Source organism: Leucoraja erinacea, chromosome 23 (assembly GCF_028641065.1).
Source record: "Leucoraja erinacea ecotype New England chromosome 23, Leri_hhj_1, whole genome shotgun sequence".
Lineage (NCBI taxonomy): Eukaryota > Metazoa > Chordata > Chondrichthyes > Rajiformes > Rajidae > Leucoraja > Leucoraja erinaceus.
This window is the reverse complement of record NC_073399.1, coordinates 18,097,586-18,123,608: the sequence shown is the minus strand read 5'-3', so window position 1 is coordinate 18,123,608 and position 26,023 is coordinate 18,097,586. Positions and strand designations below refer to the sequence as shown.

At 46.1% G+C, this 26,023-nt stretch overlaps 1 protein-coding gene across 1 annotated transcript in view; it reads left to right on the top strand.

Annotated features, from left to right (window-relative positions):
* The window catches only part of pkd1b (polycystic kidney disease 1b), an 84,517-nt gene that overhangs the window by 28,678 nt on the left and 29,816 nt on the right, over positions 1-26,023 (top strand). Inside the window, exons 12-28 of the mRNA XM_055653989.1 lie at positions 432-578; positions 1,473-1,610; positions 2,492-2,774; positions 2,905-3,124; positions 5,675-5,834; positions 7,121-7,255; positions 9,496-9,640; positions 10,416-10,997; positions 17,726-17,876; positions 19,174-19,429; positions 21,121-21,316; positions 21,698-21,865; positions 22,193-22,336; positions 22,691-22,901; positions 23,598-23,721; positions 24,640-24,789; positions 25,768-25,832. Of these exons, the coding sequence (XP_055509964.1) occupies positions 432-578; positions 1,473-1,610; positions 2,492-2,774; positions 2,905-3,124; positions 5,675-5,834; positions 7,121-7,255; positions 9,496-9,640; positions 10,416-10,997; positions 17,726-17,876; positions 19,174-19,429; positions 21,121-21,316; positions 21,698-21,865; positions 22,193-22,336; positions 22,691-22,901; positions 23,598-23,721; positions 24,640-24,789; positions 25,768-25,832 (3,275 nt within the window). The remainder of the gene's footprint in view (positions 1-431; positions 579-1,472; positions 1,611-2,491; positions 2,775-2,904; positions 3,125-5,674; positions 5,835-7,120; positions 7,256-9,495; positions 9,641-10,415; positions 10,998-17,725; positions 17,877-19,173; positions 19,430-21,120; positions 21,317-21,697; positions 21,866-22,192; positions 22,337-22,690; positions 22,902-23,597; positions 23,722-24,639; positions 24,790-25,767; positions 25,833-26,023) is intronic.

Below are 26,023 nucleotides of genomic sequence, written 5' to 3'. Positions count from 1 at the left end.
GCAGGAATGGCCAGTTAGCTAGACACATTGCGGTGCTTCGGGCGTTATGGATCAACACTCCTCACTCACCCATGATCCGGAAGCAGTGAGAAAAAAACCCAGGCCAATGAGGAGGGAAATGCCCGGGACAATTCCTCTCCATTCAGGAAATAAAGCCAATCCAGAGATCACAGAGCAAAAGCTACCTGGGAAACTGCCTGCCCTTAATCTGATGTGAACTCCCTCTGTCAATGTTGTACTTTGAGGACAAGAGATGGAAAAGGGTGAAGCACTGGATTAGATTCTTGCCGTCTCGTCTTGCTCTTGGTTTAAATCTCATCCTGGCCGAGGGAATCACGTTTTTACCTTTACGTTTAACGCTAAAGGTGGTGAGGGCCAAGTGCAGGTTTACTGATTTGAATAACATATTATCATTTTATTCTCTGCTTCAGGATCAGTCCACTTCTCTCTTTATTCCTACTGCCAGTGGTGGTGCTGCTGTCTCCATTCCCGGGCGTATGCTGGTGCCTGGTGCTACATATACATTCACACTGACTGTCAGCAAACCTGGAAGAGAGGAGGCCCACACCACTCAGATGGTGAGTCCTGGCTGATTTCAAAGGCACTGGGGACCTAGAAGTGTAGTATGGTAAGGGCTTGGAGACTGGGTGCGTCAAGGGACTCAAATGTAGGATCTTCTGACATCGGTCTCAGAGACTGAGGTCGCAGGGTCATCGGAGGCCATGGGGGCCTATGAAGGTCAGCATGAACATGGTGGGCCGAAGTGCCTGTTTCTGTGCTGTACGACACTATGAGAGCATTAGGAAGAAAATAACTTAGGAAATAGTAGGACCTGATTAGGACAGAAAAGAGAATCTACTTGTGTGTGGAGTTCTCAGTTATACTCTTCACAAACGAGGGGCTTGATTTTGTCAATAAGGAGGAAGTATGTGAAATAATGGATGGGATAACATTTTTACAAAGTGCAAGCTGTAAGGGAGTTAGCAACATTGACTGTGAATAAAGCACAGGCCTGAATGAAATATATCCCAGGTTGCTAATGGCAGCAAAAGAGGAATTCACAGAGACTCTGATCATCATTTTGCAATCCCCCTTGCTTTAGGATCTGTTGTTGGACTGGTGTGTTTCAGGGATTGGTCAGGAGTTGCATCCGGGTTTATATGTGTGTTGATCATATGTCCGTGCCTGGCACTGATGGCATCAGTATCTATGCCTGGTGCCAAACATAACTATGTCAGTGTTGGTCACAGCTGGGGTTGACCATGCCACATATGGAGAGCATATGCCCTGTTGAATTGTGCTCAGTCTGGGCATTACCATGTTCTATGTGTCTTTGGAGGGTGACAGAATCCATGCCTGGTGATAAACACAGTTGCCTCTGTGTGTGGTGTTGGACCTGGCACTGTCAATGTGCCGATGCCTGAAGCCGGACATGCTGTCTCCTAGTGCTGACAGCGATTCTCTAACTGCAGGTTCTGATCCGAGCTGGAAAGGTCGCCGACGTGCTCTTGGAATGCATCTCCTGCCGTGTGCGCTGGAGCTACGGAGTGAGCAGGAGTATGCACGTCACACTGGTTGGGAGATGTGCAAACTGCAACAGCCAATTACTGGTACGTTTTCCCACTCACTGTGTTGTTTTCTTGTTTGGACTTTGTTGCTACGATCCTCATTCACTCTGGAGGAGTGTCCAAGGTATCCTTACAGGCGAGTGTGAAAATCAAGAGCAATATCCATTACAGTGCTACAGCATCAGAGGTAGCAAGATGGTCGCCTCAGGTGAATGTGAAAGAAACCCAGGCCATTATTATGAAGATGAGCTGCTGACCTCCCCATTGTTCTTGGCCAATATCTTGGCCAGGGGGCGGCACAGTGGTGCATCGGTAGAGTTGCTGCCTTACAGAGCCAGGCACCCGGGTTTGATCCTGACTACGGGTGCTGTCTGTCCCGGGGTTTGTACGTTCTCCCCTTGACTGCGCGGGTTTTCCCCGGGTGCTGCAGTTTCCTACCACACTACAAAGACAGACGTGCAGGTTTGTAAACTAATTGGCTTCGGTAAGTAGTAAAATTGTCCTTAGTGTGTGTAGGTCAATGTACTGAGTGATTGTTGGTGGGCACGGACACAGTGGACCAAGGGGCCTGTTTCTGCACTGTATCTCTAAAGTCTAAATTTATCACTGAGTCAATTAAAAAAAATAGATTAACTGGTTATTTTTCATGTTGTACAGTCTGCCAAATTGCTTGATATATTTTCCAAATTACGACACGGACTTTACTTTAAAAGTGTTTTATTGATTTTAAGGCACTTTTGAGCTGTTCTGAGGTTGTGTAAGGCACTATAGTATATACATCATTGATTTCATTCTCCATAATTTATTAACAGCCTACAATGTGAAATGATCTGTGGTTGAATGCTCAGAGGACCAGCTGTTTTCCATCTTGCTCAGTGGACAAGTCATCCGTTAGCATTATTCATATTTCATTTTCTTTGCAGCACAAGTGGACAGTTCAAAGTTCTGATGGCTACCCCTTGATCCTGGACAACAAAATCACCTCCACAGGAGACCGGAATGCTGACCTGGTCATTCGGCAGGGTGTCCTCCAAGATGGAGTCAACTATACCTTCACCTTGCACATCACTGACCTTCAAGAGGAAATCACAGGGTTCTCCAGCATCATTCTGAGCCCCAACTATCCTCCTGCTGGAGGTGTATGCTCCATCCAACCCGACCAAGCGCTCTACCTGCTGGAGACCCCACTTAGCTTTAATTGCACGGGTAACTGTTGAATTGTTTTCGGATCTCACCACCATCCTTCACCCACTCTTTCATTTCCAGACTGGTTTGGGCCAGCTGTGTAGTCGCGTGTGTCTGTGGAAACTGATTCTGCTTTCCTGGTATTTCCAAGGTTGGTGGGATGAGGACGGAAGTGTGGATCAACTAGTTTACACCCTGGTGGCTGTCACCTGCTCCAGAGACTCTGTTTGCGAAAGATTCCAGCTGTACTGGGGCATCAAACCCTCTTTCAGTGCGTTGTTGCCCGTGAGCTCCCTGGACAGGGCTACAGCAGTCAGTGTGATCATTGAGGTGGAGGATGTATTGGGTGCCCGCACTACTGCTGTCAACAGGTAAGTGAGGACAAGGCAGTCTACGGCACTGCCAATAGGTGCCCGGACTATCAGGAAAAGTAAACCAATAGTATATTTACAAAGATAACACCAACTTTTCAACTTATCATTTAAGTCTTTTTGTAGGGGGGTTTGCATCCGAATGTAAAAGATGTTAAATAATCTGCATCTAGACTCTTTTCAACAAACTCAAGACCTAGAAAAGTATCTAATTTTCACTTTGTATTAACTATGCAGATAATATTGGGACAGATGATCAAACAATGACCATGAGATTGCTGACACAGATAACTTGCAGGGTGACCAAGGGATTTCTGGAAATGTGGACAGAGTGACCATGGGATAACTGGGATCATTGTGATGATAGGATTACTGGGACAGGCAGACTATGGGACAACTGGAACAGGCAGACCAGACAGTGACCAAAGGATGAGTGACACAGGTGGATCATACCATGGCCACCGGGTTTCTGGAGCAGGCAGACCACAAAGTAACCATGAAATTGCTGAGATATTTAGATGATGAAGTGACAGTAACACTCGTATTCGAAGCTGCTGTTTGACCAGAGGTAGGAGCCTCACCAGACAAGTTCAAGTATATCTTTATTGTCATTTTCCTGAGTACTCACATACCCAGAGGAAACAAAAAAACGTTGCTCAACCAGTGTCCATTCAGTGTGCAGTAAAAAAATAAATAGAAATAAAAATACATATATCATGAACAAATTAAACACTCTACTCTCTACTAAACATCAACAGGCGTTCCGATCGGCAGCGGCACGACAGTGGCTCTGCTGCAGTGTGTCCAGGTTGGTGGTTGGTGCGCGATACTTTGGCAGGGGGCAAAGTCCGTTTATCAGTCTTATAGCCTGCGGGAAGAAGCTGAGGAGCATCCTGCTGGTTTTGCAGCTAATGCTCCTGTACCTCTTCCCAGATGGCAGGATGGAGAATATGTGATGCGATGGGTGGTAGGGGTCATTGATGATGGAGATGGCTCTGCTGATACATCTCTTCCTGTATATGTCCAGCAGGAAAGGGAGTGGAGCACCAATAATCCTGCTGGCGGTCTTCACAATCCTGTCTAGTTGGTGCCGTTCGTACGCCTTGCAGCTCCCGAACCAGGAAGTGATGCCGTAGGTTAATGTGCTCTCGATTGTCCCCCTATAAAAAGTTTGTAGGTGTGTAGTGGGGAGACCTGCTTTCCGTAGTCTTCGGAGAGGGTGTAGTCGCTGCTGGGCTCTCTTGACCAGTGCTGTGGTGTTGGTCGTGGACGTCAGGTCATCTGACAGGTGGAGTCCTAGGAACTTCACGCTGCTGACCCTTTCCACATCAGCTCCATCGATGTGCAGAGGTACATCTATGGTGTTGTTTTCCCACCCTCCTGAAGTCAACCACCATCTCCTTAGTTTTTCCCACGTTGAGAATGAGGTTGTGGGATTTGCACCATCCTGTGAGCAGCTCCACCTCCATCCTATACTCCGACTCATCATTGTCACTGATGAGACCCACCACTGTTGTGTCATCAGCGAACTTGTTGATGAAGTTGTTGTTGAGTCTAGCAGTACAATCGTGTGTAAGCAGACTAAACAGCAGGGGGCTTAGGACACAGCCTTGGGGCGAGCCAGTGCTCACGGCTATGGTTTTTGATGTCCTACTGCCCACCCTGACTGTCTGCTGCCGTTGCGATAGAAAGTTCAGGACCCAGTTACATGTGCCAGCATCAACCCCCAATAGCTCCAACTTCTCCACCAGCTGCTGCGGAATGATTGTGTTAAAAGCAGAGCTGAAGTCTATGAAGAGGATCCTGGCATAAGTATTTTTCCGATCAAGGTGTGACAGTACGAGGTTCAGTGTTGTTGAGACTACGTCCTCTGTGGATCGGTTGGCTCTGTAGGCGAACTGCAGTGGGTCTAGGTCGGCAGGTAGACTATTTTTGATATGCTGCATAACCAGTCGCTCAAAACACTTCATTACTATGGGTGTTAGAGCCACTGGTCGAAAGTTACCTTTGCAGGGACACTGTTGTAGGCTGTGGTAGCTCTACATGCTGTGGTTTCCTCCTACACATCCCTACCCAACTCACCAATTGTGTTTTCAAGGTACTGAGCCCTTGCCTGCTTACTGCTGAACAAGGAGTGGACTCCCTTCTGTACCTCCCTATGTAATCAGGCAAATGTCACCCAACTAATCACAATAGGGAACTCTAAACCTCAGCACAAATTCCAACTGACTCTAGGTGTACATGAGCAGGAGTTACTGATTGCCAATAAGGACTGGGATTTGGGGCTGATCATTCCTAGGCTTAGTCTTTGTGTGCCCAGTAATGGTACAGATTGAATTAGACCTAAAAAATCTGTGTGGGTTGATTGAGGAGGGAGTGGATAATTTCTTTCTCGAAGGAACACCAATGAACCTGCACAGGATGGTATATGAAGTTTGGTCCGTACTGTTCAGTGGCACCATTCACCATCAAATGTTGGTGCAATTTTCCATATCCCATTTTTTGTGACATTAACCCAAAAGTGTTGTTGTGCCCTTGCCTTCCCCACAGGACACTGATGGTTCTGATGCCAGATCTCCCATTAGGATCACACCGAGTTGTCAATTGGTTGAAACGTAAAAGCCAGTCAGAGTTATGGGGCCTGGTTCAGCAGGGGAATCCTGACAAAGTGATCCAATTCTCCATCGCACTCATCAGTGCCCTAAACCAGGTGAGGGTTCTTGTCACAGATGGCTGCGGAGGCCACGTCATTTAAGAGGGAGTTAGATGTGACCCTTGTGGCTAAGGGGATCAGAGGGTATGGAGAGAAGGCAGGTACGGGATACTGAGTTGGATGATCAGCCATGATCATATTGAATGGCGGTGCAGGCTCGAAGGGCCTAATGGCCTACTCCTGCACCTAATTTTTATGTTTCTATGTTTTCTATTCAGTATTCTTAAGGCGGAGATTGATAGATACTTAACAAAATGTGTAGGAAGGAAATGCAGATGCTGGTTTACACCGAAGATAGACACAAAATGCTGGAGTAACTCAGCGTGACAGGCAGCATCTCTGGAGAGAAGGAATAGGTGACGTTTCGGGTCGAGACCCTTCTTCAGACTGAAAGTCAGGGGAGAGGGTCACAGAGCTATGGAAGGGTAAGGTGTGAAAATGAGAGATCAAAGGGGATGAAGGTCAATCAATTAATCATGGTTAGCTAGAGGAAGGTGACAATGAGGCATACTTAGGGGATGGGTGCAGTACAGGAGTACAAGATGATCCCTGGTACAACAGAGAATTTCAGCATTGTGCCCTATAGGAACAGTACAGATATAATTTGGGGCAGCACATTATTGCTTTGCGAGATTTCAACTTGAAGAAAATATGGCAATAAATGTGAACTTGAACTTGAAGTCAGAACTCTGCCCTAAATAGAACAGCTTTTTCTTGACCTCCAAATATCTATGATTCTATGTGACCACAGTGTAATGTTTAGTACAGTACACATGCTGAATGAGAATACAGAATTGGATATGAAACTGTACAGGCATATAGGACAGCATGTGCTACTGTACAGACTATGTTATTGTACAGAACTGTGGCATTATACAGGGAGTGCAATAAAGGATGCAATACTATATATAGGCAGGAGCGTGGTACAGTAAAAGTACAGTGATGAATAACACTGGTATCGTACATTACAGGAAGTGCAACAGAAGTTATGCTTAAATATCCTTTGCATTAACATTGCCCCATAAAACCTGAGGACTGTTTGTGGCTATAGCTCTTCTGCTTCTTAACGAGTCCACACACAAGATTAGAAGTTGTTCAGCCAGAGCTGAACACACTTCGCGGCATCTGTATACAATGGTGTCTGTCTTGCGCTTCTTGTGCGTGGTGGTGGAGAGATTGGTGAAAACAGGGCCGTGACATGAACGCCCTTTCCTTGACCCCGTGGCTACAGCAGCCTGCACATTGAGGTAACTGAACCAAACTGTTTCATGTTTTATTTTCAGTACTCCAGGCATCATGGAGAAGTCCTGCGGGATGGGATCGCCATCCGCAGTAACGTGACCTTGGCATTGGCAACCCTGAATGTCACCACGCTAGAGGAGGTGACGCAGGTCAGCGCTGGGCTGGCACAATGTGCGGTGAGGAAACAGCATCTTCTTTCCTTGTCTTCGCCGCTCGGCTAGACCAATGCTGCAGGATTAGTTCTGACTTCCAGAGACTCGACGCATTAGAAACTATTAATTTTGTTTTGCTTACGCCCACCAGTGGTGTCCATCCAACATTCCCAATCAATCCAACACACTCAGTCTCATGACCAGCTCATGGTCATTTGCACCCTCTCATTCATTCTTTAACACCTCTCCTCCGTTGCTGTGTCTCTCTCCAATAGCCCTCCCCATCACTTGCTCTTTTTATCTCTAGCCTCCAAGATGTGTAGCACTTGTTCATGGGAAATGGAAGAGCATTTGTTTATGTCCCTCTCCAGATACTTCAGCATTTATAATGGAGGTTTACACCCCACCCCACATCATCTAAAGCCACATTGCTCATTCATGAGACATGTCATTGCATTAAAAGGCAGCCCCATTTAACAAATTAAACAATTCCATTATTAGTTATTAATCACTTTGGGATGCCTTGAGACCATGAAATACAAATGCAAATTATTTTCTCCTATGTTTCTCACTCAAACATGCCAATGAAGCTAAAAAAAAAAGTTGCACTTCCTGACTCCTTGCATTTATATTATGTTTAAAAGGTGTAAAAATATCACAAGGCATCTCACAATAGTAGCAATGGGGTGAGATTTGAAATCTGGTCACACACTAGACATATAAACTAAGGCCTGCTAAAGGAGAGTGTTTTTATAGTCACACTGCTTGAAAATATGCCCTTTGGCCCACCGTCTCCATGCCGACCATCAACCCTTTTACACTTACTCCTACTCTAATTCATTTTATTCTTACCACATTTCCATCAAATCTCCACAGCTGCTACCACACACCAAACATTAGCAATAATTTACAGGCAATTAATCTACCAACCTACGTTTCTTTGGGATGTGGGAATACTCCGGAGCTCCCACATGGTCCTAGGAAGAACGTGCAAACCCCAAATGCACAGCATTAGAGACGAGGATTGGACCTGTGTCACTAGAGTGATCTGGAGTCAGTGGGACACTTGTGAGACATGGTAGTGAGTATGGCTGGTGATCATAAGAATGTGACTGGAATCTGAAATGCTCTGATAAAGCTGTCAAAGCTCAATGTGTAAATAAGATTAAAAAAGGGAGCCAAGTATTGATTCCTGGGCAGCCCAGATGAGACAATGTGAATGAGAAAAGAAGTCGGTGCAAGTGATTCTATGTTCCGAACTGGACAGAACATAAGGGATTCTCGGCCACTGGCTGAAAGAGAAGTATTGGAGAAAGGTCATGCCAAAGGCCCCAAATAGGTCAAGGAGAATGAGGAACGACATTGCTCCCATCAAGCTTACAAAGATGTCCCTTTTGACATATTAGTGTACAAGAGTTGGAGAGGATGAGGAGGGTGATGGGCAGAAATCTGCAAGGACCAAGCAGGTGATAGTCAGTTTCTGAGGGTGGGCTGTGTTTCATCCTTGAATGAGCCTCACAGAGATTGGAACTATTAATGTGAAAGATCTATATTCGGCGTGACCATCATTCCAGAGACCTGGTGGAAGGCTCTTCTTTGGGAGAATGTCTCAGTAGAATCTTGAAAGTATTTAATTGAACTCAAAGTGCAGAGATGTTTTATACCCTTTAAGCACAAAGATAACAGCACATAATTAAAAAGCGCTGAAGGAACTCAGCGGGTCAATCAACATCTGTGGAGGGAATGGATAGATGACATTTCAGATTGGGAGCTTTCTTCAAACAGGAGGGATAACGCTGGAAAAGAGAGGAAGGGCTGGAAGGTGGGGACAAGTCTGGCCAGTGATCTGTGGATACAGGTGAATTTGCAGATGGGTGGAATATGTGAGAGGGAAAAGATGACAAAAGGGTCTCCGATGAGGAAAGAAGATGTGGAACGAAATGTAAAGAGAGATGGAGGGATATGGGTGGGAAGGTGATAGCGGAGGGTAAAGAGAAGGGATAAAAGTGCAATGTGAGACTCGGGGATGGGAGACGAGTGTATGAAAGAGGGGAAATGAGCAGGGTGACTGAGGTGATGGGAGAGAGTTGGAGGCCATCTTGGACTAGAAGGGCCGAGATGGCCTGTTTCCGTGCTGTAATTGTTATATGGTTATATGTCATATGGTTAAATGTTCTTCCCACAATATACTTTAAAACAAAATCATCAGTGTGCGAGTAGTTAAAGTTTTATCATTCAATTAATTTATACTTTGTTTCTTACAGGCTTTTCCTGATGAATTTGTTCGGGGACAGGGGTTACCGGAAAGTCTGAGGATGAGCAAACAAATGATTGACATCATTGGGAAGAAGGCAGGTCAAGGGTCAGCCACACCCATAGAAGCTGGAAGAAACATCTTGAAAGTCTTAGGTACCCAGCGCCTCCGTATGTCAATGTGTTCCATATTTTGTCAATGATTTATTTTTCACATTGTCATCACATTAACACTTGGCAGCATTTTAGATTCTGTGTCACTAGCGTACAGATTGTGTCCACAGATCAGTGATTGTATATCGTGTGGTTCAGAATAATTATAAAGAGGTTGCGACGCTCCTAAGGTAAACTGGTCACTAAGAGAATAATGAGAAGGATAAGAGAAACTAGAGGAATCAGTGGGGTGGCGATGTAGTGTAGCAGTAAAGTTGCTGCCTTCCCAGCGCCAGAGACACGGGTTAGATCCTGACCACAGGCGCCCTCTGTATGGAGTTTGTACGTTCTCCCCGTGGCCGTGTGGCTTTTTTTCGGGTGCTCCGGTTTCTTCCCACACTCCAGACGTACGGGTTTGTAGGTTAATTTGGCTTTGGTAAAGGTTGTAAATTGTCCCTCGTATGTAGGATAGTGCTAGTGCATGGGGAGCGCTGGTCGGCCCGGACTCGGTGGGGCAAAGGAACAGTTTCCGCGCTGTATCTGTAAATTGAACTAATGAGAAGGGCCAGAATTAAACCAAAACTCTGGAAATGTTACATAAAAAGAGAAAATGTCGGAAATACTCAGCAGGTCAGGCAACCTCTTTGAGAAGAGAATCAACGTTAACATTTTACGTCGAAGACCTTTGTCAGAACGGGCCAATTTCAACACGATAAGAACAAATTTGTGCTGGGAAAGTAAGATCAACGACTGATTGTTCTTATGTTTCTGAATGCAGGTGCTGCAATGGCTGCAATAGGTGCCAGTCCGAGAAATGGTAATGCTGCCGTGAGTGGTTTGGTCACTTCAGCTTCCATCTTCAAGCTGACCAGCAGCCTCACCCAGTCCCTCATGCGCTCTCGTGTCCTAAATGAGGAGCTCCTGTCCCTGTCTGTCTCGGAGATTGACGTGCAAGGGAAGAGAACAGACCCTTTCAACTTGCTGTGTGCCAGGCCTGGGGACCACTGCCACTTCCACGTCCCCCAGGCACTGTCCCGTCAGCTGTCGGAAAACCGCGAACTCGTCCAGGTGACAATGAGCCTCAGGGTTAACCCCTTCCTGACTGGCACCGTCAGCAATGGCAGCATCTCCACCCGGCTCGGATCCATGGAGTTCAGCAGCCCACAGGGGCTCCCCATCCCTGTCAGCGGCCTGTCCGCAGAGACCGCCATCCGCGTCACCTTGCCGGAGGCACAGTACAGGAGGCACAGCGCAGTGACGAGGACCCTCGGTCCCGGAGAGAACATAAACGTCACGATCCAGCCCGTGCACAGTAATCGTGCAGCCGGGCTCCACGTCTGCCTGCAGTTCACCCTCTTAGGTACGTGGTCATTGGAAGCATTGGATGCATTGTCAAGGATGCCTGCCGCCCTGCCCCAACACTTTAACTTCCCTTCCCATTGCCAAACATTGTAACTCCCCTTCCCATTCCCACACTGACCTTTCTGTCCTGGGCCTCCTCCATTGTCAGTGTGAGGCCAAACGCAAATTGGAGGAACAGCACCTCATATTTTGCTTGGGCTGCTGACAAACCAGCGGTGTGAATTTTGATTTCTCTAACTTCAAGTAACCCTTGCATTCCCTCTCTCTGTCTCTCCCCCACCCTAGTCATCATACTATTATTATTCTGGTGCTGTTAAGTTCCACCGTCTATATAACGCATTATCACCTATCCCACTGCCACCAATGGACCATGGTCACAAGTACCATCTATATCTCTATATCTCTGTCTTTCTCTTGACCTCCCAGTCTGAAGAAGGGTCCTGACCTGAAATGTTGCCTACTCCTTTTCTCCAGAGATGCTGCCTGACCCGCTGAGTTACTCCAGTTTTTTGTGTCTGTTATGCCCTGGCTATCCTCATTTCTCTCTTCCCCCTTCTGCCAGAAGACCCGAAGGAGCTTGAACGCTCAGATATCCAGACTTAAGAACAGCTCCCCCCCTCTGCTGTCCAACCCCTGAACCTATCAACTCTTTCGCACCCCATTTTTGGTGGTACTGCCACATTCTCTGACTCTTAACTCTGCCTCGTTGGTTACCATTACAGTACATTGATTGCCTTTTTGCACTATTCAGTTTTATTCTACAATCCTGCATCATTTTACCTTATTGCACTCATTGTTGTATTTATTGTATTTACTGTACGTATACTGCTTACACTATGATCTTCATGTGAACAAAGAATTTCATAGCACCCTGGTGTACATGATAATGACCTGACCTGTAATCTGTAAAATATATAACATGACAACACTGGTACAGCTAGTTTGTAGCCACTGACTTCAGTTCATGTTCAACACAATGATTCAAGGACTGTGGGTGTTTGCCAGCTTGGATTGTGTTACTGGAGTCCAATGGGCTTAAGGGTGATCTAATTTAAATTGTCAGTTGTAGTATCATACAGGAAGTCTAATGTTTTAAGTTGCATTCATGGAGTGTTCACTGACTGCTAAATTACATTCAAGTGGACGACAGAGGGTCTTGGGATCCGATATAACCGTGATGATCATCCCACCTGATCAGGCAGGAATAGAGTGATAAGTATTATGTACAGGCAGATGGGATTAGTTAGTTTGTCATCATGATTAATGTTGACATGGTGGGTTAAAGGGTCTTTTTCACTACTGTACTATGTTCATCCCATATCCTGCACCATGCCTACCTATATCTACTTTTGAAAAATAGTAAGATTAAACGAGAACTTACCAGTTTGAAGTTTGATCTGTATTTTATGAGGAGTTACGATGAGGGATTACGTGAAGAGCCCGCTCAGCACGCATGCGCGGCATACTTCAAAGCAGCGGTGTGGAATCACAGATAGACACAGTTATTGAAATAAACATAGTAAAGAAAAGGAGACATCAGTTATCAGTTTGATCCATATTATTGAGGGTAGGAGCGGAGGGCACGTAATCCCTCATCGTAACTCCTCATAAAATACAGATCAAACTTCAAACTGGTAAGTTCTCGTTTAATCTTACAATTTTACTTCGGAGTCACGTGAGTGACTACGTGAAGATTTTAAAGCTCTGTGATTTCAAACCGTGTAACAGTTATTACTTCACTCACTGCCGAAGTCCTTGAGGGAGGAAGTGTGTTATCGTAATCAACCAATTAATCTGTTTGTAGAAAAACACAACGGTATTTTTTAACAATAACAACAAAGAAATTAAATTGCTCCCCTGGGCTTAAATTAAATATTTGCAGTCTGTAAAAAAAATTCTGCAAATAAAGCAGGTTTTGCCAACGGCTTATTATAAAAAGTTCTGAACGTTCTTTCCCCCGACCATCCTGCTGTAGCCAGGATGTGGTCTATAGGCACGTCCATTCTTTTGGCCGTCGACGTGGATGCTGCCCTGGTGGAGTGAGATTTGTACATATTAGTGTTTATCCCAGCAGCTTTTAGCACCTGCTTGAGCCATCTCAAAATGGTTTGGCTCGTCACCCGACCATAAGGTTTTTTATGACTGACCCATAAGGCTTTTTCACTCCCTCGAATATTTTTGGTTGTTTCTATGTAGGACAGTAGGTGGGTCATGGCACATAACCGTGGTTTTGGCGGGTAAGCCCGGAATTCCACGACTGGATTAGGTGTTCCTGGTCTGCTCTGTTTGATCAGTCCCTGGATAATGAAAGAGATCTGGTCTGGAGCTGTGATCATGTTGTCCAGTCGCAATAGGTGTAGTGACTGGACCCTCTGTGCAGATACAAGTGCCATCAACATGAGTGTTTTGAGCGTAGATTGTTCCAGGTTGAGGGATCTGGCTGGTGGCCATCCCCTGAGGTATGTCAGGACCAGACTGACATCCCATATATGGGTGTACCTTGGTCTAGGGGGATTAGAGTTGTAAATACCCTTCATTAGTTTGACCACCAGCGGGTGGGACCCCATGGCCTGTTGTCCTGGAGCTTGTTTTAAATAGACAGACAGGGCACTTCTAGCTGTGTTGATGGCACTGTAGCTGAGTCCTTCATCGTGGTGAAGGTTCGCCAGGAATTCCAGTACGTTGGCAACTGTAGCGGTTGAGTAGGTGGTCCCTGTATCCAAGCAGTACTTCTCCCACTTTTTGATGCTGGACAAGTACTGTTTTCTTGTGGATGTTCGGAGGGATGTCGTGGAGTAATGGGAACCATGGCTGTGTAGGCCAGTCAGGTACTATCAAAATACCTGAAGCAGAGTCCATTTGTATTTTGCATAGTACATGGCTGATGAGGCAGAAGGGAGGAAATGCATAGAAGAAGAAATTTCCCCCAATCCAGCGCAAACGCATCTACCGCTGCTGCCTCAGGGTCTGGTTCCCAAGCGACATACATAGGTACCTGGTGATTTAGCCTTGATGCAAATAAGTCAATATCTGGCGTGCCATATTGCTTAATAATCTTTGCAAACACTTTGGGGTTTATCATCCATTCGGTGTTGTCATTAAATTTGCGTGACCTGGTGTCTGCCACTGTATTTAGCTTACCTGGCAGGTAAGTTGCTGATAGCCAAATATGTCTTTCGACACACCATTGCCAAATTGTGTTGACCAATTTGTTGCATGATATCGATTTAATGCCGCCCATATGGTTAATGTAGGCCACCACCGTAGTATTGTCTATTTGTAACCGTACATGCAAGTGATGCATATTGGATGCATATGCTTTTAAACCATAAAAGGCACCCAACATCTCTAGATAGTTAATGCCCAGTGTAAGTAGTAATGATGACTCTAGGTTAGTCCATCTATCACCTGTGCTGGATATGGAGTTAGTCACTCCCCAGCCTTGAGCACTGGCATCTGTTTGGATAACTAAAGTAGGGTTAATGATGATGATAGGCCTGAAACTATGCCAAATGTTTTCTGCCCACCACTGTAGCTCTGATATTGCTTCAGTGGGTAATTTCATCATACGATCATAATGACCTGCATGTCGTTTTAGTGCCTGTACCTTTGCTCTTTGTAAGTTTTGATAGTGCAAAGGTCCAAATTGTGTAGCCGGAAATGCTGCTACCATTTCCCCAATTACTCTTGCTACTTGTCGAATAGTTGGTCGCTCGTTGACCATTAAATTGTTGCATGATTGTGCCAATTCAGTTGTTTTGTCTTTTGGCAAAGTTACAGACATGTGGGCTGAGTTAATTGTGAAGCCCAAGTAGTCCATGGTTGTGGATGGCTTCAACTTAGATTTATCTGGATGTAAGACAAATCCCAAGGTTTCGAACAACTGTTTGGTAGCTGACACAGCTGATATGCCAATTCCATGGTCTTGCCTACTATTAAGATATCATCAAGATATGCCATGACCATATGTTTTTGTCTTCTTAATATTGCCAGGGCTGGTTTTAGTATCTTGGTGAATAATCTTGGGGCTGATGTTAACCCATTGGGTAATGCTTTAAACTGCCATAGCTGCCCCATCCAGGTAAATTTCAGGTATCTGCGATGATCCTTGTGAATGGGTATTGAATAGTAAGCATATTTGAGGTCAATGCTTGCCATGAAGTATCCTTTGGAAATCAGTTGTTTGGCAGTAACAAACGTTTCCATTTTGAAATGTACATACTTAACAAAACATATTTAGTGAAGTTAAGTCAATGATGATGCGACACCCACCATCTTTTTTAGTTTTAGTGAATATATTTGACACAAATTCCAAGGGTTCATGTTTTGTTTTTTCCCATGATACCCTTAGTGATTAGTCTCACCAGTTCAGCTTGTCCCTCTCGTTTCTCTTTAACTGAGAGGGAAAAGACCCTCTGGGGTGAATGTTGAACTGGTGGCAATTTTTCTAGTATAAATTGTATTTTGTATCCACTAATGCTATTGAGTATATACTTGTCACTCGTGATAGACTCCCATGCTTCCTTAAACAGGTGTAATCTCCCCCCTGTTAGTAACGCGCCCCTACTTTCTATATGCTGGTAGGAACCAGACCCACCTACCTCCATGGTTATGGGTGTTTCTTCTGTCTCTTCCCAGACCAGCGAGTCTTGCGCGTTGTCTGACGTGGCGGTGATGTTGGGGGGTGGCGCATTTTTCATGGGGTCCGCTCTGGGCCTTGGTCTAAAAAAGACTTCAGGTGGTGATATGCGGACCCCGAGCTTTCACCAGTCCCATAGGGTAGACGTTGACTGGTGGACGCGATGCGGTGCTGCCGCTTGGGTATTGTTGTTTTGGGTTTGCTCGTCCCGGGCCTGCCCTCATGAGGCCGAAAGTTTTTTAGAGGCCTCTTCCATATCCTTTACTTTTTTCGTGAGGTCTTTGCCAAAGAGCAGTGTGTCTGGCTCAGTGGCTGGGGTTTTGCACAACCCTGCGAATTTTGGATTTAGGGCAGGTCTTATAATTTCTTTACGGAGGTTATTTATCTCGAACTGCGTGTTTTGCACAACAGCGCGAGAGTGTCTTGTTGGTTTGTGGTCATCTCCGTATTGTCCACAGAACGAGCAATGATGTGATGGCTGACGTCAGGAGCCTGAGGATCCGCTGCAGTTTCAGCTCCTGGTTCCGAATATTTGTCCTGACGTGCCCCCAGATTTGGCTGTTGACAGCCGGCACTTTGAGAGACTCACAATTTTCTGGAGCTGTGTACATTTTTAAGGCCCCAGTAACCACCTGCTCCTGTAGGGGCCTGTTGGAGAGGTAGTTAATGCTGGCCGCTAGTTTAGGCTCTAATGGCCTTCCTGCACGTGGGGCTGCCACGTAGCGGTCCATCACACCCAGCAGCTCTTCCTGGTCCTGCACCCCTTGCATACTCCCGACTTCTTCAGCCAGCGTCCCCTCTTCCTGACCAGCCCAGTCCTGGTCGCCAAAGCTGCCCTCGGGTAAGGAGGAAGCGATGGCCAGTGCACAAGGCACTGTGGAGGGAGTGCCTGAACTGCCCCCTGCGAGACTGCTCCTCACGCAGCGAGTCTCGCTGGAGCACCTGCTCCAGGAGCCGCTCCATGCAGCTTAGGCGGCTGTCTCTCCCCCGAACGGGTGGTGAGACGTCCCCGTCCGACGAGTCGGAAACCACCGGCCGGATGCTCTTCCTGGTGGCTTTACAACCAGTCCGCTGCTCAGGCGCTAGCGGGACTGGGCTCGGCCCGGTGTCGGGGATGGCGGAGCGCCGGGTAAGCGGTCCTACCGCCTGCTGCCCCCCACAGATGGAACGCTCCTCCGTTGGAGTCGAGCGGGGGACAGATTTCTTCGAGAGCCTTTTCTTCATGTCTGAAAAACAAATCAGAAGGCTCTCCTTGCAAAAGAAAAGCCGACCTCAGAGTAACTTACCTGACGGTCCGTCTTTTAAACTGCAGCGGGAGCGCCTGACTCCCGCTGCGGCCGCTGTTGCACTGCTGAACGCAATGCCGCGCATGCGTGCTGAGCGGGCTCTTCACGTAGTCACTCACGTGACTCCGAAGTAAAATCACCAGTCTTTGGTTCTTCACCAGATAAAACCCAGTGATCACCCATCACCATGACTCTTTCTGACTCACATCAGCTCTCGTTCACTTAAAATTATCATATTTTTTCAGCTTCCACAGCCACACCCATCCCTTATTTCATTCCCTCATCCAGCTTTCCACCCCACTCTGCCTCTCCCCTTCCACCTCTATCTAGATCTCTCTCTCTCTCGCTCTCGCTCTCGCTCTCGCTCTCTCTATCTCTCTCTCGCTCTCTCTCTCTCTCTCTCACTCTCTCTTTATCTCGCGATCTCTCTGTCTCTCTGTCTCTCTGTCTCTGTCTCTCTCTCTGTCTCTCTCTAGATCTCTGTCTCTCTCTAGATCTCTGCTGCCAATCTGAATTTTCACACCTCCCTGCTGGGAGTGGATGCTACCTGGAAGTGTGAAGGGAATCCAGTCAGTGTCAGTCAGCACCTTCAGGAGAGGAAAGACGATAATGAAAAAGAAAGAGGGAAGACTGTTTCCATGGACGTCCCAGTTTTACCCAATTCCAGCTTCAGATTTTCCATGGACAACAGGTTCTTGCTTCGTATGAAGCCCAACTCACTGTCTGATACCACTCCATAAATGCTCACAGTTAGCACAAGGATAAATATCTCTCTAATTTTTGGAATCTCTCTTTCTCTAGAGCTTGGTGGAGCCCAGGACCCAGTTCCTTTCATTCATGTCTATGTTCACAATGACTCCCGGTTTAATGGGACCGCTGACAAAATAGAAGTTGCATTGCCTTCCGACACTGGCAGTCTGCGTGTTGAGCACACCATCTTCCTATCACCTGAGTGAGTACAGACCTGGCCTTAGACTAGTTTCCTGGTACCAGAGCCACTGGATCACATAGTCAGGACCTGTTGTGTGGCTACAAATGGCTGAAATAACAATGGAAATTGCTGTACCTGTGGACATAGACCAGTACAGCACAGAACAGGCCCATCATCCCACAATGCCTGTGCTGAACTAATCTCCTGCCTGCACATGATCTATATCCATCCATTCTTGCATATCCACGTGCCTATCTAAAAGTCTCTTAAACACCACAATTGTATCTGCTTCTATCACCACCCCTGGCAGTGATCCAGTCACCAACCATTCTGTGCATTCACAAAAACTTGTCCATCATATCTCCTTGAAACTTTCCCTCTCTGACCTTAAAGCCATGACCCCTAGTTTTTGAAGTGTCCCACCCCAGGGAAAATGTCTACTCTATGCCTCACGTAATTGTATAAACTTCTATCAAACCTCCCTTCAAACTCTGACCATCCCAGAGAAGCAATCCAAGATTGTCCAACCTCCTTATAGTTAGTGGCCTCAAATTCAGGCAGCATTCTGACATCCACTTCAGAACCCTCTCCAAAACGTCTACATTCTCCCTATAATGGGGCGACCAGAACTGCACACAATACTCCAAATGCAACTTAACTAAAGTTGTCTAAAGCTGCAAAACGACTTCTTGACTCATTGCCCCGACTGATGAAGACAAGCAGACTATCTGCTTTCTTTACCACTCTGTTTACTTGTGTCACCACTTTCAGGGGACCCTTCTTCGAGCCCATCTGAAGAAGGGTTCAGATCCAAAATATCACCTATCCACATTTTCCAGTGATGCTGCCTGACCTGCTGAGGTACTCCAGCACTATAAAATGGTAAAAATCATGCTGGGGGAGAGATGAGCCTTTAATCCAACTAAGCAGAGAAATCCCTTCATTTTGCACTATGAGAATCAGCCTGTGTGATAGGTGCCGTGAGAGCGTAATCTAGCTTTGCAAGTTCTCAAAGTGAGCCATTTTCAGAGACCATTCTGACTATTGTGGTGGTAAATGAGATGAGGTTTGACATGTACTTGATGACTGGCTGAAGGACTTGGATCTTTGCTGTGTAACTCCGATGCTAACATGCTTTACTGTCTGGAAGAGCTATGCAGTTATATTCTATGAGTGACAAGGTACTTGAGTAACAGGAACACTTTCATCGGGAAGCCACCCCTGGCCAAAGTGCCTGAGCCACCTAGTATGCTTCTAGAGTTCTCTCTGCTCAGTGCGGGGACCCTTTTATTGATTTGCTGCCTTCTATATGTTACAGGGTGTACGACACCACCAGCGAGGAGCTCAACGTCACCATCTCCAGCCACTTCTCCTCCGCTCCAGTAGCAGTTTCTGTCATTGTGTACACCTCGCTGTGCCAGTACTTTGACCTCCAGAGCCTGCGGTGGAGGACAGACGGCATCTTCCCCACACGCTGGACCAGGCCGGAGGAAGCAGTGTGCCTCACGCACCACCTCACTGTCTTTGGAGCAAGCCTCTTTGTCTATCCAGGCGCCGTGCAGTTTCTGCCTCCTGTACGATTATGGTTCAGAGCGGTGATCTATTGACATTAAAACTCTAAGCTGCTCTCGCTATAATACAACAGCCCCTAACAAGTTCCCCTTGTTAAGAGAATGCCCTGTAAATAATACAGTCCATAATGTATCCTCCATGCAAGACATCTTTTCTAGATCACTCCTCCAGAAAAATTATTCTTACTTTACCTCCTTATAAGCCATCCTCTATGTAATGCCTCCTACAAGTAATGCATTCTAATTTCCATGCCATCTTTATGTATCCATCACCTTCTTCATCCCCAATTAGACATCCGTTCTCTTAATTTCACTTACTGTTTACATGCTGATTGTGGACATTGGGATTCCCTTTCATGATCATTGCCGTTCTCATGCCACTTTGCTTGTCTTGCTCACTTTCCTCAGCTCACTATCTCCAGCCTGATTCACACTGTAGTTGATCCCCAGCAAGACACACATCTTCCTTTCGCATTTCATCGTTTTCTGTACCTGTTGTTATCCAAATAAATGAAAGTTTTGATTCTCTTTTTCCCATGGCCCGTGTCCTAGACGTTCCTGACGCATTTGTTATTTAAAAGTTTGTTCGATGTTCCATTACCAATTTATTCCACTTAGTCTTGACCAAATCCTATATCATATTTAATAATTACCCTCCTCCAATTCAGGAGTTCGACTTTAAATTTCTCCTCGAACCTTCTTCAATATCTAGCTTAACTCTGTGGTCTGATGCCTGTTGCTTCTTAAGTTTTCTTTCACGGACACCTGGTCCACTTGGCCCTCTTCATTCCCCATTAACCAGATCCAATATGATCTCTATTCTTGAATTAGAAACAAATCGATAAAGGAAGTTCTCCACAAGACTTTTCAAAATGTTCTCCCAGTTTTTTTCCTTTTCCACTTTACATTTCTTTCCCAACCCTCCTTGCTAGATGCTCCTCCATCAGCCACAGACTGTGGAATGCCTCCAGTCTTGTGATTCCTGCTTCTTGATTCTAACCATCTGGATTTAAGCATTGACCTTCAAGGACAATCACTCCCTTCAGGTCTATAACGCCTTTAATCAATGCTGCTATTCCACTTTATTTCCCTTCTTCCTTTTCTTTTCTGAGCACCTTGTATCCTGGACTTTTTAAAGTCATGATCTAATTATGATTTCTGCTTTATGATCCCATGCAGATATAAGAATCTGTAGCTTTCCAACTTTATTCACTATAGTTTGTGTATTTCCAGACCTCATACGAACCGGTTATTGTATTTGGCATAGTCTGCTTTAGCCTGTTCGCATTCTTAGTACTGCTCTCACTTCTCAGTACAATCTAACACTCCTAATTCTTAGTGCATCTTCATTTGTTTTTATCACATTATGGTGTCACATGTCCTGCTATTAATTTAATATAAACTCTTCCAATTTAGTTTATCCAGCTACTTCCCTGGGGAAAATTGGGTTGAGGAGAGGCGTAAGTATTTTTATGTGCGCAGGTTGTCCATTTACCGTCTACCGTCTAGCCCCAGAGTGCAGGTGGTTGGTCGTCAAAATTTGGATGATAAGATCAGCATGGGTTGAAGTTTCTGCCTTTCTGTTCTCATTGTTGGAAACCTGCTGATAATGCGCGAGCATTTGTAGGGACCCTCTGACCGTCTCCGCGAAGCTTCAGCGCCTCCCATGTGATTCAGCTGTGATTCCTTTGCAGGTGAACAGTCCAGTGCGGAACTCGATAGTTGCAATCACATGTGCCTTGGTCTTTGCTCTTTACATCATGGTGGCTCTCATTGCCCACAAGCTGGACTACATTGACATCAACCGTGTCGGTATCATCCCTCTCTGTGGGCAGCATGGTCGCTACAAGCATGAAGTAATGGTGAAAACTGGCTGGTACAGGAACTCGGGTAAGAGCACCTCATATTTAGTTTGGGCCGATTACATGAACGTTGATTTCTAATTTCTGTAAATTGTCCCTAGTGTGCAGAATGGAGTTAATGTACAGGTGATTGTAGGCCAGTGTGGACTCGGTGGAAAGGGGGTCTGTTTCCACACTGTATCTATAAACTAAACTAAACTAAACTAAACAAGATCTCCTGGCACTACTTCTAAGAGCAGAAAGGTTCCTCCTGATGGGCTGGCCAGTATCTATTCCCCAATCAACAACACTAAATTCTCTGCAATATCATATGGTTATTGGAAGGGGTTGCTGTTGGCAGCAATCCTGTTTCCTGCATTTACTTTGGAACTTCCCCAAGTCTTATGTGAAAGTCCTTCCTTTCCTGCAGGTACCACGGCTCACGTAGGCATCAGTCTGTATGGATTGAACAAGAGTGGGTCCCGTCACCTGGACAAAGAAGGTGCGTTCCAAAGGAACGGCCTGGATGTTTTTCAGGTGGAGACGGATGCCAACCTGGGCGAGATCTGGAAAATCCGAATCTGGCACGACAACACAGGTAGGTGTGAAGAAGCAAGCTGGCACGAGGCAGCATCGCAGTGACGCCTACTTGGACATGTTTGGTTCAGCACCTAACTTCAGAACTTCACAATGGAGACTGTGCAGACCCAGTGGTCGAGTTGCTGCCTTACAGCATCAGGGACCGAGGTTCCATCCTGACTACGGGTCCGTGTGTGTGTACGGTGTTTGTATGTTCTCCCCGTGACCTGCGTGGGTTTTCCAAGGGATCTCCGGTTGCCTTCCACACTCCAAACACGTACAGGCTTGTAGGTTAATTGGCTTTGGTTGATTTGATTCCTTGTTTTAACATTGGTGTTCCGTGCAGGCTTAGACCCTTCGTGGTATCTGGAGCACGTGGCCGTCTGGGACAAGCAGACGGACAGGATATACTACTTCCTAGCTCAGGACTGGCTCTCTGTAGAGAATGAGAAGAATGAAGGGATGGTGGAGAAGGATGTGTTGGCAGCATGTAAGTACATCTGGAATTTCTTTAGGCAGAGGATAGTGAATCTGTGGAATTCATTGCCACGGACGGCTGTGGAGGCCAAGTCAATAGATATTTTTAAGGCGGTGAATGACAGCTTCTTAGTAAGGGTGTGAGGGGTTATGGGACTAGCATAGATGGGAATCTTTGATGGCATGGACGAGTTGGGCTGAAGGGCCTGTTTCCATGCTCTGTCTTTATTGCTGTTTGTGGGACTCCATTGGGTGCTAACTGGGTGGCTAGTTTGACTGTGAAACAGAGACGTGCTTTAGCAGGAGTTCACTGGCAGAAGGGGAATGGGCGATGCTGGCTCACACCACCTTGTTCTTTGGTCACCAGGCCCGCAGGAGTTGCGCCGTTTCTCCCGCATCTTTACTTCACAATTGAAGCGTGGCGTGTCCGAGAAGCACATCTGGCTCTCGGTCTGGGATCGCCTGCCGCGGAGCCACTTCACTCGAGTCCAGCGAGTCACTTGCTGCACCCTCCTCATGTACTTGTTCTTTACCGTGGGGGCGGTGTGGTACGGAGCTGTCGGAACCAAAAGCAGAAGGTCTGTACCCTGTCAATAACATACCCAGTTGCAAACCCCCAGACTTGTGGCCCTATCAGTCTGTTCATGTCTGAGCCAATACCTCTAGATGCTGGTCAAGAGCGTCTGGGTTAGGGAATCAGTGCCCTGTGGCTTGTGCTCTGTACATGGATGTGTAATTATGTACTGACCCCTCTCCAGTGCCAAGGCTGGATTTTTACCCTGCTGAATGCAACAGTGTAGTAGACAAAGTCAACGCCTGCAGAAATAGAAAATAGGTGCAGGAGGAGTCCATTCGGCCCTTCGAGCCAGCACTGCCATTCATTGTGATCATGGCTGATCGTCCCCAATCAATAACCCATGCCTGGCTTCTCCCCATATCCCTTGATTCCACTAGCCCCTAAAGCTCTATCTAACTCTCTCTTAAATCCATCCAGTGATGTGGCCTCCACTGCCCTCTGTGGCAGGGAATTCCATAAATTCACAACTCTCTGGGTGAAAACGTTTTTTCTCACCTCAGTCTTAAATGACCTCCCCTTTATTCTAAGACTGTGGCCCCTGGTTCTGAACTCGCCCAACATTGGGAACATTTTTCCTGCATCTAGCTTGTCCAGTCCTTTTATAAATCCCTCGCCCCATCCTCCAACAATGGGGAAACAAGAATTCTTATTGTGCTAAAGTTGAGAAACTACTTAACAAATGTTGTCTTGTGAACAGACTTCCTGTGGCATACCTGGCCACTGTCACAGGTGAGACGGTGGCAGTCGGCATTGTTCTGGCTGGTGTTGTATTCCCCGTCCATCTCTTCTTCACGTTCCTCTTCAGAAGAACCCGTAGCAAGGTAAGGTTGGCATCACTGCAGCGTGAGGGCACGGGGGGGAGCAGTTTATTCCCATACATGCCAGTGTTACTTATATGTAATATTGATCCCATTGCAAACTTTCCTTGCTTTTTGTTTCTTGTTGTCCTTATTTCTCAGCTGTTAGGGCCTATGAGGCTGGGTTTTTCATCCCTTCCTTAATGTTGTGATTATGACTTCTTGTTATTTGGATTGGTGTCCACATTCTATGATATTAAGTTTGGTCTCACTCAAGAAATCAAGTTGTATTCCAATCAGCTGAGACAGTTGGAGTTGTCAAGCTGATCAGCGGTTGTTGATGTTAGAATCGAAGTCTATTCTATTCCGCTGTTCCCAGTTGTAATAGTAATGGGTGCAAGGAGTAAAGACCTGTTCGGCCATCATGACTTTGAATCCTGCGGCCCGGCCCGCATGCCCAGGACAGAGTTGAATATTGACACATCACTGTCAGTAATGCCCAGTTGCCCAATCGTGGTTCCCTTTTTGGCTGCAACTGGAAGAGAACTTGGACACATCCAGGCTCAGCAGCATCTGGGTGTCACGTGGTACTTGGCCAGCGCACAATGTGTTGAGGCTTACTCAAAGCCTGAAGTGGCTTCTTTCTGCCTATGGCCAAAACCATGGGTCATCCTTGGTCAAGCAATGACCAGACATGCTAAGAGGTCACACAGCAACAAAGGAGGTGTTTGCAGTCAGGAAGGAGGACTCAAACAGGATTCTAACTGGACTGGAATCCATACATTAATTATTCAGCAAGTATAACATCACCTTCACTTCCCCACTCCTGTGGCACTCCAGCAGTACCCTGAATGCAAAAACTGTCAGCCTACTGCTCGCAGTAACCCGACCCAGCTATTGACGATGGCAGCCACCAATGGTGACTTTGACACTCTATCGCAGGTCACTGTGGATAACCCAGAGCCGTCCACCAAGGAGACACAGTCTGTGGAAATGGATGTGTACCTGGACCCATCTGAGCTTGGTCGCTCCTCTTTCCTCTCCATCCCCACGGGCCTGGATTCCATTGTGGATGAAAGCTCAGAGAGTTGTGTAAGTGTAAAGGGAATTGTGTAAGTATGAAGCTGTTCTGGGTAAGCAGGTCAGTTAAGAGAATGAACTTGCCTTTACAGAGTGCCTTCAAGATTCAAACACTGTCGAAATGCTGTGACATTGTCAGGAAACCAACAGCTGATTCATGCATGATAAGGGCCTACAAACGTCAACACATCTATTTTAATGAAGCCATTTAAAGGATAAACATTAACAAAGGCATTGAGGAAGACCTTCTTCAAATAATTGAGGAGTTTAGAGATACAGTACGAGAACAGGCCCTATGGCCTGCCGAGTCCATGCTGATCAGTGATCCCTGCACGCCAACACTATCCTACACACACTATGGACAAGTTATATTTTAACCAGGCCAATTGGCCTATAGACCTGTACGTCTTTAGAGTGAGGGAGGAAACCGAAGCTCACAGAGAAAACCCACACAAGTCATGGGGAGAATGTACTAACTCAGTACAGACAGCATCCATAGTAAGGATCAAACCTGGGTCTGTGGGGCTGTAAGGCAGCAACTCTACCGCTGGGCCACGGTGCCGCCCACTTTATACAGCAATGAGTTACAAGCTATAATTTACTTGAAAGGTTAGGTCATTTATAGATGGAATAATAGATACTCAGAAATTAATAACCGACTGGAATCAAATCAAAGGGTGTGGGTGTTACACAAAATTAAACCATAGATATTTTACAGTGGTTTTGTTAATGAGTAAAAAGTCAAGAATCTTTCATTGTCATGGGTACTAGAACTGGAACAATATTTTTTTTACTTGCTACTGCTTTACAGGCACAATAAATGCAACAATACAACAAATAAATATACGATAAATGATCTATTATGCTCGGTAACCAACTGATGAATCCTTGCTCTGGTGCAGCAAGTTGTATCAAATACCTGCAGTGTGTGTTAAATCTTGTTTATTCCCTGATGAGGCACAATTACTTTGTTCCTTTGTATCTGGGCAGGAATCTCTCGGGAGTAAACAGACGGAACCTGACGTTGGATTTGCTCAGCAGCTGGTCAGTGAAAGGTACAGACACTTTTCTTTCTTCAACAATTACCTTGTATTTCCTCCGCATGCTGACAAAATAGGCAAAGGAAAGACAGCTCTAGGTTTCCATCCTGTTCTGAACTAGGCAGGACTTGGGGATATTACACTTCACCTAGAGTGTTCCAGGGGGATGGAAGGGCAGTTGGCATTTGGCCAATGAGTGAATGCTG